General features: G+C 40.3%; 2 protein-coding genes across 2 annotated transcripts in view; both read left to right on the top strand.

The window, feature by feature from the left end:
- Nucleotides 1-1,819: 1,819 nt before the first annotated feature.
- Nucleotides 1,820-11,321, top strand: LOC113478474 (potassium channel subfamily K member 16-like). The gene is made up of 5 exons (XM_026845715.1): nucleotides 1,820-2,032; nucleotides 6,522-6,636; nucleotides 7,107-7,273; nucleotides 9,616-9,781; nucleotides 11,098-11,321. The coding sequence occupies exons 1-5, from the start codon at nucleotides 1,820-1,822 to the stop codon at nucleotides 11,319-11,321; spliced, it is 885 nt and encodes a 294-aa protein (XP_026701516.1).
- A 360-nt stretch (nucleotides 11,322-11,681) lies between these two features.
- KCNK17 (potassium two pore domain channel subfamily K member 17) overlaps nucleotides 11,682-15,875 on the top strand; it is a 25,126-nt gene continuing 20,932 nt past the window's right edge. The window contains exon 1 of the mRNA XM_026844611.1: nucleotides 11,682-11,714. Coding sequence (XP_026700412.1) covers nucleotides 11,682-11,714 — 33 coding nt within the window. The remainder of the gene's footprint in view (nucleotides 11,715-15,875) is intronic.

Raw genomic sequence — 15,875 nt, 5'->3', positions numbered from 1 at the left:
TGTTTTCATCCATTCCAGAAAACCGGTAGGCTAGCATTCTCTTGGACTGGTAGACATACGTCCTATAAACTACAACACAACAAACATCTGCATCTCTCACCAGAGACAGCCCTGCTAGCGTAACAAGCAGGAGTGCAACATCCCAGACTTGTCTACCCATAACATTTCACAAGGTATGGAACAAGCAGCTGTACTTTTTAATTACAGAAATCAGACACAAGAGAGAAGTGCTTGTTAGATACTCTGAAAGTAATTGCCATCCTTAGCACAGACCAAGTGAAGGCCTTCCATCAGTGATGTTGGATATCTCAGTTGCCTCAGATCAGTCTGCTTCATAATGTTACTGCAGTGCTCAGTAATATCCATGTCACTATCACTTCCATCTCCAAAAAAGTTTTCACTTCAACTGAAAAGAAACTCCAGAGCATCAAGGCTCTGAGTCCTTGCACATTGCACTTCTCTACCAAAATCATTCTGTCCCCCAGTCACAGCAACAGAGTGGTCCCAGACAAAGTCCAAGATATTCTTCTGGGAGTTCTCCACAATACTGTTCACTTTTCAGAGTGACAAGTGGTCTTCTGCTGCCAGTCAGTCATCCTCTTCTGGGTGGAGATGGCTGGCCCTAGTCTAGGAGCACAGTTCACATGGCAAATACTGGGGTTTTCCCAGATAGAGACATGAATTTTTCCAGTCCTTTTCTCTGAGCTCTACTACTTCTTTGAAGGTAGGTGAAAATCTGAATACTAAGCAAAGAAGGGATATCTATACCCAGAGCATTTTAATAGGAAGGGAGTTTTAATAACAAAATTCCAGCCTTTCCATTCCTTTTTACTCTGTGTGTGTGTTTTCTTTCAGAAGCAGTGTGGCATAGATGACACTAGCCATAAATCTCTTCCTACAGAAAAATACGCAAACCCAGCTCATTTCCAGTGCGTGATAGTCATTAAGGCTCACATGAGTGAAGCTCTGATACTTTTTTAGCTAACAATTAACCTTAAGCACTCCTTCCCCCTTATGCATTTGGTTTAAAAGGGCAAGACGGAGACTGAAAGCAGTAGGCATGAGTGGTTCATTCTCTAACTCTATGGACTAAAGGGTGAAGTCATCTGGCAAAGAATTCAGGAGCTACAGGCCAGGCAGTGAGGGGACTGATCTTATTAGTGTTAGAAGAGAAGAAGGTCCGTCTTGTGACCAAGCTGAATTCAGGATGTTTATGAGATTCCTCATGCTGCTTTCACTGGTGCCAGCAATGTTTGTATGGTACAGACAGCAGCTATTGACTTTTCCATTTATTCAGTTCCATATTCTTCTTTGTTCTGGGGAGTCTGCTGTAGTTAGAGAGTTTATAGTGTTTTCTTGTACAGAAGTCTAGTGTTTACAGTAAGGCTTTACTTGTCAAGACTTTAGAGTCTATCTGTGACTCAATATTCATATGACTTTGGGTAAGTCATTCAACCAGTTTTACTTCAGCTTCCCAGCCTGGAAAACAGTACCAGTCTCAGAGGGCTTGTGTCAGGCTTCATTCATTTGATTGAGATCTTTGAATAAAAGTTGTTTTAATAAGAGGAAACCGCTATGATTCACATTCTTATTAAGCCATAAAGGGTCTCCCTTTTATTTTGGATAGAGAAAAAGCGTGGAGGGATAAAATTTGCCAGCTAGTCTCATTTTGTATAGGCCTGATACCCGTATGTTCTGTTAAAAAATTGTCCAGGACAGTAGCTGGGAACATGGGTGTGTAATTCCTGGGTGTCCTGGGTAGCACAGGTCTTGGAACAGCAACCCATTAAGCAGGGACTGGCAGCAGGAGAGCAGCAGCATGCCCCTACTCACCATACTCAACCGGCAGATCAGCTGGACTCCACTGCTGGTACTGGGGTATCTCTTTTACCTCCTCCTGGGTGCTATGGTGTTCCAGCTGCTGGAGAAGCAGGCAGAGACTCACTTTCGGGACCAGTTCCAGCTGCAGAAGCTCAAGTTCCTGCAGAACTACACATGCTTGGACAGACAAGCCCTGGAGCAGTTTGTACAGGTAAGTGGAACAGGTTCCCATTATTCTGGCTCAAGTGGTATTTCGGTTAGAAGAAATTACACCATTGTGGCCAAGCATGTCATAAATTGATCTACTGTCCATAACATTAAGGGACTAACTGTTTAAGAGAAGGGCAGATGTTTCTCAAGCCCATTCACATACCTCTTTATCTTGATCTATAGCACTTCTTTCTTTCCCCAGTCATGAACTCCCAAAATATGCAAATATGCTGATGCACCTTTGTGTTACCTTGCGATAGTTTCCACTTCGTGGTTTTCAGCTCCCTCATTAATTATAATACATGGGAATTATGCATGGGGACAAAAAACAAGAATCAAACCTACAAGAAGTAGGTTGCCCTTCCAAGGTTCTCCAGTCCAAACCTGTGCAAATTCTGCCCTTTTTTTATACTAGAAATTATCTACTGCCTTTGAAGGTGGCCCTGCACTTCCAGGCCTCCAAAGAAAAGGCAAAGTCAACCATCATGAACTGTGCTATCTATCACTTATAATAAAGGGCTCTTGTTCAGTATGGGTTGTCAATTAATGACACGGTCAATTACACTTTAATCTATTCCTCAAAACTCTCTGGAAATAAATTACTAGACCTTTCTTGGTATTATTACAGACAAATTCTCATTTCTGTATTGCAAGAACTGGACAGAAATCCTTGGACTACCACTTTGTTCATGGTCAAAATTTATCCAGTTGCAGAGCTGGGTGCCTAAGCAGTTTGAACACTTTTTACCATGTCATTAAACCTGACAGAAACTCTAAACAACCTGCAAGTTTGCACTGTCCAATTCAGAGGTTTATATGCTTTTGATCCACAAAATGCCCAGATTTTGTAAATGGATTTAAGCAAACAGTGAAGTTCAGATCAGAAAGGAAAGAGAAGGTGCCTGAACCTCTGTCTATAGGGACAATGTTCTGATTACTAATACTGTGATGTATTTTTTGTGGAACATTTGACATTGGCCAGAAAATTACTAGAGTTTTCAAGAACTTACATGCGTAAAAACATCTGGGTTTTTTCAGCTTCACCAGTTGGTGATGTTACATGTCCTTCTCTTACCTCTGTGTTAATGACTGTAGAAGAGAAAACCCTTAATTCTCATTCTAGACCAAACTGGAATACTTCATCGGATTGAAAGAAGCTAGAAATCCTAGGTACGCTAGAAACCTTAGGGAGGTTCACACATGTCCAGATCTCTCTCTGCCTCCAGTGGAGCTTCCTTAGCACTGCTGTGTCACTCAAAGAATCACATTTTGCTGAGTCTCTGCTGTATTAGTTTCACTTGTAAGCTGTTCCAAATAAAACCGGCTGAGGGCACCAAATTGTCATCTACATGCACCAAGCCTCAAAGTACTTAAACTTGATAGTCCTCGAGGTAAATGTAAGTGCAGGTGCCCTCTGACCCACCTGTCATTTGTAAGACCTCTTAAGAAATTTGTCCAGCTCTTATTAATAGTAGGGAATAGAAGTCTTTCCATATTAAATCTCTAAAACTAACACAGGGAAGCAAGCATCTCTCTGTACGTTGTAACTATATGGTTAAGGAGAACTGTTCATCATGTCAGGAGTTCCAGTCTGAAAAGTCACAGTATTCAGGCTGTGGTGAGACATAGCGACTAAATTCAGTCTGCTCAGCTGACAAGTACAAGGTGTCTTGTCTTATTGCCAGTTCTTTAAACATAAATCCTAGAATCTGAGAACCAACACGGGTTTCTTTTTACATATCCTTTATCACTAACAATAGAGTTACCACTTATAATTCATTAACTTTTGACTTGAATGTGCATGAAGCAAATTCTTGCAATTCCGTGTCCATAATCTGTATTGGCTCTGCTTGGCTAAAACTGCCTAGCTAAGAGGTGCAGCTCCTCAGCCTGGAGCTTTGGGAAAGCGCAAATCCAAACTCTGCTGTCTAATGCGTCTCTGGTAAACATTACTTTGGTCAGGAAATTGTGCCATTCTGACAGTATAACTGAGAAGCAGATTCACTGAGTAAGGAGATATCTTTTGTAACTCCCTGTTTTGATTATGTCCATACTTTTTAAGCCTCGAAGGAACTGATATATAGACCAAGAAGACCAAATTCTTGTCTGTGACCACAAGTGGCTGCAATCTGCATTGGCAGTGGGACAGGGGTGGAAATGGCAAGCAGTTTTTATTCTCTCCACATCCTACTATAGCTTTATGTAGGCTTCATACTCTTACTGTAAATTATAGCACAATGCTTTTACTTACTGGCTACTTCTGTTCCCAAAGGCAACAGCTAATGTTCACCAACCATTCAACTTCTCTGTTTGCACTCCAGCTATAACTGTTAGCTGAGCTGCAGATGGAGAGGAACTAGGAGTGTTTATGACTGTCCCACATGAACCTTTTTGATTAGGAACAATTCTCCTGGATCTCATCACCAGGATGCCACTTCTTTCATGGGGTTGTACTTAAAAGCAGCAATCATAGCAAGAAATCTGGCCTTGTCAGTCTATGTCTGAGGTGTTCAACATTCAATATTGCCTTACTCTTCCATGTTGGCTTTCATAATGTGAATTTAGCTCCTCTGAACTCTTGTGCATTGAAAGGATAGAACTGATGTGTTTCTTACAGGAATTAATTAAACCTGTAATTATTTTACACATTTCAAAAGACTCACACCTCAGTATCTTCTGTTTGTTCCTTCTAAGCAGCAAATAAAATAGTCAATTCTAGATAATTTGATGTGCTGAATTCTTCCCATCCTAAGAGCAGGCTTTTAATGGATAATGTAAAATTCTTTCTCGTATTGAAAAGAAACTCTGCTGATACTTCAATCATGATATCACATGTGACGAAGCCTAGCAGTCCTATCTGATGGACGTGACCAATGGATTTTTTTTTACCAAAGGAATAACATTAGCTATTAAACTTAGGATACTCAATCCACCAGAACAGATCAGCTAAATGCAGAACCTATTCAAAATCATATACCTTGTAATGGGTATGTTCATCAGATGAGCAATCCTTCTGGCAGTAGCCAACACTTGAATCAAGAAAGAATATCCTCTTTGGTCTCATACTCCTGGAACCAACTACAGCTGGGGTTGCTGCTGAATCCTGCTCATGTCTTTCATCATACAAAAGTCTCTAGAAGAGATGAACAAGTAATTCCATCAGTCATTTGGCAAAATTATGAAGGCTGTGACCTGGACCTCAAGTTGGTATGTAACAAACAAGGGGATTTCTGAAACCGCAGCCACTGAGCAGAGGATAACCAGTCTCCTTCAGAGAAATTCTCAGGGAAAGCAAAGGAACACAATCTTCACTAAGGCAGCTAACAAGATATTTGATGCATAAATAGGAGCAGCATTTCTTTTGCACATATTAGTTTTGGTCATCTGGTAAGAGCTATCTAGAATAGCAGAAAATATTTCATTACCTAATCTTTCAGACTAGGAGAACCCTAATATTCATTGAAAATTACTGGGAAAGCATAGCCAAAGATAGTAAATCATCCTCACTATTACTTCCATGGAGAAAACACAAATGAGCATGTCCCTCATGCCCCTCCCCACAGGCACAACCATAAATTTACACATGCACAAATTAAAAACTGGAATGAGATGGCTTGATTAGGAAGGACAGAAGAGAAAATGCATTTATTTTTTATCACATAATCACAGAATCATCTAGATTGGAAAAAACCTTGAAGATCATCTAGGCCAACTATTAACCTAACACTGACAGTTCCCAACTACACCAGATCCCTCAGCGCTATGTCAACCCGACTCTTAAGCACCTCCAGGGATGGGGACTCCACCACCTCCCTGGGCAGCCCATTCCAACGCCTAACAACCCGTTCTGTAAAGAAATACTTCCTAATACCCAGTCTAAACCTTCGCTGGCGCAGCTTGAGGTCATTCCCTCTTGTCCTATCGCTTGTTACTTGGTTAAAGAGACTCATCCCCAGCTCTCTGCAACCTCCTTTCAGGTAGCTGTAGAGGGCGATGAGGTCTCCCCTCAGCCTCCTCTTCTCCAGACTAAACACCCCCATTTCCCTCAGCCGCTCCCCGTACGACCTGTGCTCCAGACCCTGCACCAGCTCCGTTGCCCTTCTCTGGACACGCTCGAGTCATTCAATGTCCTTTTGTAGTGAGGGGCCCAAAACTGAATACATGTTATGGCATAATTTCACTTTGTTTTCCCAGTTTTATCATTTTGGGAGCTCCCTCCACTCCCTTCTCCTTAGCCTTCAATTTGTTATGGAACCTATAGATAGATCTCCAGTGACAGGAATTCAAATTCCTGGCCAGCTCTGTTTCCAAGTTTTGCCATGTCAGCACAAGGCCATTTTAGTCAAACTCTACCCTGTTATCTACACTGTTTATTGCTCTGTTTGCTCAAGATGGAAAGTAATATTTACACCTCTCCTTTCTTCTGCCATTCTTCCTGATTTGGTCTAATGGTTTGCTCATCTTTGCTCCCTTGACCTCTTCTGCCTCAGGTCCTCATGGAAGCATGGGAAAAAGGAGTCAACCCAGAAGGAAACTCTACGAATCCCAGTAACTGGGACTTCAGCAACTCCTTCTTTTTTGCAGGAACTGTTGTCACTACTATAGGTAAGGTACTCTCTTAGTTTATAAATCGGGGTTTCCTCCAGTTGACTTGTAAAGCCCCCAGAACTCATAGACAGAATACACCTGCAAGATAATCTTGACTACTGTGGGTTACGTTTTTCTACTGATTTCCAATTACACCTGTTACTCTTGTGTATCCAGCATATCACACCTGCAAAAAAAGCTGAGTGCCTACTTGGTACGTGCAATATCATTCTGTACATGCACAGCACATCTTGCTTTGAAGCACTCAGTTGCACTCACCACAAATGAGACCTATAGAAAATTATAATACCCTTTAAGAGAAATGTTTTTCATGTTAAATTTTCTGTTGGTAGTAGGGAATGAAAATCATAGATCCACAGGTTCCTGAAGATTAATGTAGTTGAGCTTTCAAGCCTAGGAACTTCCCATGATGGCCTGCAGCCTGACTGTAAAGCCTTTTCATGTAACTGTTTTCTTCCTTTTTTCAGGTTATGGTAACCTGTCACCCAGCACAGTGGCAGGGCAGATCTTCTGTGTGTTTTATGCCTTATTCGGAGTGCCCCTCAACCTGGCCTTCCTTAATCAGTTGGGGAAAGGCCTCAATGCTCATCTGATTACCCTGGAAAGATGGGTACAAAAACCAGGCCGTGCCCAGGTACAGTGTCAATCTCCCATTTATTGCCACTATTTTAAAATTAACTAAAGTTCTCAGATTGGTACTGCTGCTGGGTTTCCATGTGTGTGCCTACATTCTTTTGAACCACAGCAACTATGTGGCCCTCTGTATCAGAAAAGTGATATGCTCTATTAAATCTGTGATAGCTTTAAAGAAATTTGCTTTTGCTTGAGGAACTCTAGATTTGCCTTTTTAAAACCTGACTCAGCAAAACTGTTAAACAAGCATAGCCTCAATTTTGAGCAGGGTGGTTAAACTCTGATGACCTTAGCAGAATACATGCACATACACACATTGCTGAATCAAGCTCTTATTATCTAGCCTCTGCCAGCATCTATCCAGAATCTAGCTCTACACTGCTCAAAGACCATTTATTTTTATTGGTCTGCTAATCTGACTTGAATTACCTTCCCTGGTTGTGCCAGCAATTTAGTACTTCCTTCCTCTGCTTTTCTTGAAATGTAAATAAATACTTCTCCTTAGTTATAGTTTATTGGTGAGTCATTGAACTAGTCCAGATGTATTGGAATAAGCAAAGAACTGATAACAGAAAATACATGAAGGTCATTTATAACAAAGTTAGTGCATGTTTCTGAGTAAAGGTTCAATGAGTTGACCCTTATAGTTAGGGAAAGGGAGATTAGATATATTAGAATGTTGAACATTTCAGAGTTCTGTCACAAGGTTTTTTACCTTTTTCATTTGTTAAATCTCTGAGTGACTGCATTCTTTACCTACGCTGGGAAAGCTATGAAGGTACTGTTAAGTTTAGACTTGGTTTATATAAGCAAGTAGTTCTTTAGCTGCATAAGCTATGTCTGTTCTCCAAATACATGCAGCTCTACCACCAGAAGGATTTTCATGCTAGTATATCTACACCTTTCCTGAGATTTCTAACAGCACCTCAGGAATGTGATATTTTTTTCTCTTCACTCCTGAATTAATACTTCATTTCTGGAAGAACTCCTATGATCAGACAAAGCTTTGAAGCTCTAGCTGCTTGTTCACTTGAAAAGCTTCTTCCAGGAAGTAGGTTCATCTCCTTTTAAACACTATTTAGTCATGCTTTTTGAAATTAATTACAATCTGTTCTTCATTCCTGACTTACTGTCCCCACGTTATAGGTTTGCACCAGAGAGTTCTTAAAAGCCAGGGCAAAAAATAATAGTGTGCATTTCAGTAAAATTTTATGCAAAATTTATAATCTAATTAAATGCTATCACACTTCTGGAATGAACTACATTAGAATAGATATCAACAATAACCATATCAGTAATTCTCAAACTGCTTTGCAAATGAGGTGAGTTGTATTACACAGCTAGAGAGACGTGGTACATAATACAGAAGTGATTTGTCAAAGTCACCCAGTAGACTCACACCAAGTTTCTTAAGCTCAGCAGACTATTTTATATGTGAGATAATATATATAGAGAAAGAAAAATATAACACCTGGACCTTTTACTTTATAAACAGTGGTTTGGCTTTTCATCTAGTCACAATAGGCACATGCATAGAAAATCATACTCTGGTTTGAATGCCCTCGAGGGCATTTTTAAACAACTTCAATGAGTTTCTATCAGCGCACACATCAATAGTCAAAAGTGTACCACTGTGTTCCTAAAATCCCATGTCATGACCCATCCACTGACCATTCTGTGTACCTATCTATTGCAACCACGTATGCTGGAGTTTCTCTCCCAGAAGGCAGTTATTTGTACTGAGACACAGATCTGTCCTGTGCTGACAGAAAACTATTCTGCTGTGAATGCTTCTAAGTTAAAAGCAGGCAAACTAACTTCACTTAAATTTTATCCAAACATAGTTATGGCTGAGCTCTTACAAGCCACTTTATAAATCTTTGGAAGCAGTCATGGCGAAGAGAGCACTAATTTGTTCTTGCCAAACTTTGTATCACGAGTTATGCAATACTTGGTGATTTTCCTCAAAGACAAGAGCCAATTGATTATGAGAGCATCTCCATTTCAACTGAAATTGTAAAGTGAGTATTTCATTCCTATGGTTGCTATATCAGCTTGAAAATATGACAAGCATACTTAAAAACTCATTGCAAAAAGCTTTAAAAAAATCCTCCTTTTTTCCTAATTTTGAGATATTTGGATTCGTGACTAGGTGTAATTTCTATGTGTAAGATAAACAGCAAGGTCAGCCTGCAGTGCTTAGCAGCACTGGTTTATCCTTCCTTTGTCAGACATTTCTCCCAGATGGAGTGGGTTTCTGATCCAAGAGGAAAACAGACCCAGCAGTTTCCACTAGACAGCTGCTCAGTGCTGCTTAGCTGCCATCTTCCTTTTATCTTTCAGGTGGTTCAAACACTGGCAGTGGCCATCTTCCTGACCACTGGGACCTTGCTTTTTTTAGTGTTCCCACCACTGGTCTTCAGTTATGTAGAAGGCTGGAGCTATGGAGAAGGCTTTTACTTCACTTTCATCACCTTGAGCACCATTGGATTTGGAGACTATGTTGTAGGTAATAAAGAAGGTGAACTGGATTGAGCTTTGTTGAAATTAGTTACTCTAGTGTAAAGCTAAACACAGCAAGCATAGAGATCCATTCCACTATAATTCTGGTACAAGAGCGAGCTGAGCCAGACTGGTAATAATGAACTAATGGATTATATGACATGGGCATTTTTCTCTTGGCAGTTAAGCTGAGAGTCACCAAATTAATTTCACATATGCCACTGAACACCCATTCAACAGTGACTCTGTCCAAGCTGGTACAAAGGTGATCCATGATTGACAGGTGGAACATAAATGAAATCTCTGTCAGTATTAAGCCTTTGAACCACCCTGTTTTAGCAGTGATTTGTTTCAGCAAGCACTTACCATTCCCAGTCAGAAATGTCAAATATCAAATGATCAGTACTTACAACAGGTATAATATTACTGACAACTCTGGGATACCTGTGAAAGATAACAAACCCAATGAGATTACACAGTCTTTAGAGATCGAGGCTGAGGCATAGCAGTAGAGACACATGAAGGGCTATTTATCCTCCCACTTATTTGAACAAATGATCTTTACAGATCATGTGTAGTGTGTTTATTTGTTAAAAACACTAGGATCTGTTACTTCATGAGTAGTAGTTCCCCCCTCCTAGAGGTCAGAACTATGTCCCAAAAGGATATAAAAACCCATCCCATGCTGAATCTGGGTGCTGTGGAGTTTCATGATGATCTGCATGACAGAGACTAAATGGATGGCTGCAGTGCTGTCCTGTGCCTGTATTGGCTTGTCCATGCTGCTGAAATATTAAACTGGGGATTAAGATTCTCATAACCACTTACTTAAAATGACTGCATGTCCCACATAATATTTTCCAGGTGATTTTAAATCCTAGTTACCAAGGTATATCACCCTACAAAAAGCAATCATTATATCACTGAGGTAGTAAACCATATCTTTCTAAATCATCTGAGATCCCCCGTGTGTCTCGTGAGTAAAATATAGCTAATATAGATTCAACATTGGGTTTCCAAGATGACTTTTTTCTTTGTTAGTGGCTAGGAATGCTCAATTTTGTGCATCCCTGATTAACATTAGATATGGCTATTTTTATTATATAGCCTCGGTGTCAGAGATTTAATGCCAGCTGTGCTAAGCTTAACCTGAGAGTTGGAATACAAAAAGAAAAAAATTACAAGAAAAAAAAATGCTCATAGATCACACAAACTTGTTAAACATACACTTTTGCAGGGGGTGGAGAGGGTGTACAAGTATGTATGCTGACTGGTAGACTGAAGCTCTTGAGATTAATATGCAAAGTTTCATGGATTTTTCAGGCACAAACCCCAACAAGCACTATATCCCAGTGTACAGGAGCCTAACTGCGATTTGGATTGTTTTTGGCTTGGCCTGGCTGGCTCTGGTCTTCAACGTGGGAGCTAACTTGATGGAAAAATTCCTTCAGCTAAAGTGGCACAAGCCTGACTTAAGCTTGGCAGAAGGAGACACCACCAAATTGGAAGATGAACCTGAGCAGCCTAGAATCCACATCCCTAGCTGAGCAAGATACCTAGAAAGCATTCTTGAAAGCTCATCTTTCATCTATATCTCAGACTAAGCAAGCCCTGTGGATAAAGGACTAAACCACAGGTTGTGGACTGTTTCCTAAGGAGGAAATGTTTCAGATGCATTGAAATTTCCACACACTGTATAGGCATCAGCCCATTAAAACCTCCAAAGAAGTAGTACACATGGCAAAACAACTGTCCCAGGATTCATTTTACACTTCTCACTCAACAAAGGCAACTTCCCTGAAGTAATCAATTATTATCCTTTCTCTTTCTCTAGTGGAATTCAGTTCTTATGGTCACTCATTTTCAAAAAATCCAGAGTGACTGCCTCCCAGCTCCAAGGAGAAGTCATGTCACCAAGAATCTCAAGTGGAAAAAGTCAGGTACAGAAATCTTTCTTCATTTCCAATCAGAAACCAAACAAAACCACAGAGGAATATTGACAGTAATGACCACCTGTTTAATTACATCCATCCAATTAAGATGCATTTGGTATTGCCTGAAATGATCTGCCTTCATACAACATGATAATATTTCTTTAGTTCCTTGGCTAAAATGCTTCTTTCTTAAGTTGTGCAGAAATGACTATCCAACACTGCCTGGACTGTTGCAATTCATTTCAGAGTGAAGTGACAGCTCAAAGCAGGTCCTTATCCTTACTGCAGTTCATTTCACAGCCACTTGAAAACAGCACTTTAAACTAAATCCAAATACAAGCAGTATTCCTTATATCCAGCCAGATCACAAATATTATTAGATTCTGGCATTTGCTTTTGGCCAGTTCATTGAAGAACTATCGTATACTATCCAGAGCTGAAGCTGTCCGTTTACCTCTAAGCAAGGCTGATGGCAGGCTCTTGTGTTAAATCTGATCCTCAGTCTTGTGCACAGCATCACCCATGAGAAACAGGGAGTTTGATTTTATCACAATTATTGTAAGTCCAAAGTAGCAGCAGCCATGTCCAAAAAAGCAGAAAAGCCAAAGAAGGTCATCTAAGCACCTTATAACAGGTTGGTCACTGAGACATAAAGCTGTAGTCATACTCTGTATAAAAGTAAACTATAGAAACTTGATAAAACAATTATCCATTCATTGAGTACCATACTAGGTTGTTTTTAACCATCACTAACACGTTCCGTGGGTATGCTTGTAATTATGTATATACTGCTATTCATTCAGTATGTTTATAACTCATACTAAACATCAATTTAACCTTTTTAATTCATTTTAATGTAAAGTGTGAGTGAAATATGACAGGGCATGTGCCACTATGGTGGTACTGTGGCTAACAGCCCACAGTAACATCAAATGTCAGCCTTTCAGCAGATGCTTTGATATTTCATTTTGGAGAAGTGTCCATAAAACATGTAGAGACATGTAGATTACAAATCTCTTCCCACATACTTTCTGTGATAGACTTTTACTTCTGAAGAGGGTCACAACAGATGCTTGTTCTTATATCTTGACTCAGTGCTTGTTTTCTTTGCTAGTTGCTTACACCTGTGTGGCTGCTCAAATCTGAAATGTTGGCATATAAGAATGCCAGCTATGGTTTATTCAACTCATTTTAAAACTGAGTTTTCAAATGTTTATCCCATCTAAGATTTCCCTCATGTCTTACCACTACCTACCTAATAGATTTTAATCTCCTTAATTTTTGCAGTGATCTTCCTCTATGCCCTCAGCTAGTCCCATGAATTTGTGCAACGGCTTTCTTTGTAGCCTCTTTCACTGAGAGCAGCCAACTCTCTCCTGTCTGGCTTTTTGTATCTTTGCAAATCTCATGGGAAACTTTCTCAGTATTCTCTGTTCTTCGGACATAATGTTTGCCTATGCGCTTGTTAACATCATCACAATCACTGTACTCTGCACCTGCCTTGTGTCAACACTACAAGACATTTTAGGCCAGTTTGTGTAAAAGACAAAACTAAAGTTCTACTGACTTTTATATCTGACCTGTTCCCTTCACCTTACCTTTTTACATGCCTTCCTTACTTTATCTAGCCACAGCCAGAAACAAAACAAGCACTAGTCTAAAGGTGATTCTATACAGTGTTTTACACCATGCTGCATGCCATAAAAAATGATAATGAGGTTTATCAGGGATAGAAAGCATGCATGCAGCACTTACAGGCAAAGTGTTTGTTAAAATCATTCGTACTTGACATCTGACAGCAGGGAGTTTGGCTTGCTTTTACTGCAGTCCAGAAAACTGCTCCTGTACCTGATAGTGATTTTGCAAAGTAGCAGCACAGTCAGACTATCTTCCAAATTTTTTACTACTGCAGCTTTTAGTAAGGCTGAGAGTAGCTGCAGCAGTTCTCAAGTTGCCTGGTGGAAAACTCAAAAAGATACCTTAAATCAAGCATATAGCCATGTTGGAACAGAAAAGAGAAGGATATCAGTAAATCAGTGACTTCTGCTGTGTTACACAAGTGATAGAAATTTCTTGTTCACTTTGTCAGTTTTTCAAAATCCTGAAAACATCCTAAAGGTCATGCACATCTGTAATCAAAGTTACTTTGAGATACATCTTTGGAGCACTGGCCCAGTTCTTGAGCATGGATGGATCAAGTGCTTTCTAGTACCCTTTCTCTAACAAAAAGGTAGTCAACGAGTATCAACTGGCCAGCTATGAAAAATAATGTGGAAGAATTGTACAATCACAAGGGCTTGCTATGAGTCAGAAGTGCACAAAAGGGACTCTTCTGCTCTTTTAATAACCCATTTTACCAGCGATGCAATCCGGCACAGAAGGGAGATCACACAACCTGCTGCAAGATACTCACCTCAGATGCATGGAAAACAGCACTTCTGAAGCCTCTGACTGTAGCTTTGCAGCCTGTGGCAGAAGCAGTGGCCCAGGCAGGGTTCATCTGTGATGTGGAAAAGTAGCACATTGTCCTGAGAAGCTACCACTTGCACTCCAGTGACAGACAAGAAGCAAACATCCTTCCAGGCTTACATTTACCCTTTAAACCTGCTCAGCAAGCCTTTCCTCATCCTCAGATATATTGGTATCTTCCCAACAACACCAAAATATCATCTGAAAATATTTGAGCCATTTTCTCTGGAAATGTAAATAGAAGGCTGACACACAAGTGACATTTCCGAGAATACTCAAGAAAATCATCCATTAAAATATTATATGATTCTGTAAAGGTTTGTTGTGAATCTTGATCTCTTCCTCCCCACATTCCTTCTAACAAGCACATGCTTGATGTCCTCGGTTTTCACAGTCTTGCTTGTAGTTACAAACCCTGGGTTTCACCTGTAATTTGTTTTATATAATATATCTTTAGTATAAACATTAAATGCTGTATGTTTAGTCTGTAATGTTGTTCTTAGTGTGCTTTGTATAAGCTATCTGGTTTTAATGCAGTTAAAATGTCAAAATGTTGCTCAGATTTGTCTGTTTCCTGATCTTAAAGAGGAAACTTGAGCATATATACTTTTTAGCATCCTTGCATCTTTTCTTTCTCATATATATTTTTATAGAAGCCTTTTTTCTTTTCCATTTTAAACATCATTCAGTAATGAATACATTAAGAATGCAGAGTTAAGACTGTGCAATAAGCAGCATAACTTTTTTTTTTTTTTTAAGACAGTGTTCAAGATTATGTCTTTAAAGTGGAATTGGTCTATCCTTTGCATATTAAATTTTCCATCTTTCCAGTAAAACCCTGAGTTTATACTAGTCAGTGTATAGCACCTCCCAGAAAAACATAAATCAGCACATTATCAGAACTGTCCCAGTGGTGTAACATCTGTTTGAAGGCTGACTTATTCATTAGAGTACAAACACTCCACTAGCAAACAAACAAAAAAAAAAAAAATCACAAGGCAGTGTGAGAAGACGTTACCATCTGACAGTGTATAAAGGCATCCTGCTCAGAAAGATGTTTTTTTTTCCCTTTATCTCATACTCTGCAACAAAGTAAGTAAATCACAAACTTTTTATACACCTGAAGGGATTTGGTTGTTTTTTCTACTGGTGAGAGAACGGAGGGAAACGTTTGATACAGACCTATACAAGAAAATTAATTGAATCAAAAGTGTCTTGGAAACTACATGTATGAAAAGAAGCACTCCCATCTTTCACAGGAAACCCACAAACGATTGGACAACTCGCAAACTTGTTACATTTACAGTTGTTTATATCGAACAGTCGTTATCAGAAACCCCCGTTACTGCATTTTAATTTAGTTTAGCAGCTGAGTGAAGGAGGAAACTAGATTTAGGCGAGCTGCTGGTACAGCGATCGGTAACTGGAACCAGCTGGTGAGAGAAGCAATTCGGCTTGCTGGGAAAGGAACGGGGCAGCATCCCTCCTAGGGAGGAAGAGGGCCGGGTGCCCCCCACCTTGCTAGAGAAGGGAGTCCCTGGGTCGTTCTGCGCTCCGGAGAAGACAGGTGGGGAGGAGGAGGAGGAGGAGGAGGGCGAAGGGGCAGAACCAGCTGCCCAGCCCGGTTGCGGGAAGGGGCAGGCCCAGGCCCGGGGGAGGCGCTGGGGGCCGGCCCGGTCCGGCAGGTTCTTTCAGCCC

This window comes from Athene cunicularia, assembly GCF_003259725.1.
Source record: "Athene cunicularia isolate RWA chromosome 3 unlocalized genomic scaffold, athCun1 chr3_part1, whole genome shotgun sequence".
In the NCBI taxonomy this organism is placed as follows: domain Eukaryota; kingdom Metazoa; phylum Chordata; class Aves; order Strigiformes; family Strigidae; genus Athene; species Athene cunicularia.
The sequence above is the reverse complement of the archived record's forward strand: the minus strand, read 5'-3'. Positions and strand labels throughout refer to the sequence as shown.

Excerpts from the sequence above, each read along its gene's own strand:
- LOC113478474 (XM_026845715.1), top strand. The coding sequence starts at position 1,820 with ATGCCCCTACTCACCATACTCAACCGGCAGATCAGCTGGACTCCACTG. Across the intron at positions 2,033-6,521 it reads CCCTGGAGCAGTTTGTACAG|GTCCTCATGGAAGCATGGGA; the intron begins GTAAGTGGAACA and ends CTTCTGCCTCAG. Across the intron at positions 9,782-11,097 it reads ATTTGGAGACTATGTTGTAG|GCACAAACCCCAACAAGCAC; the intron begins GTAATAAAGAAG and ends TGGATTTTTCAG.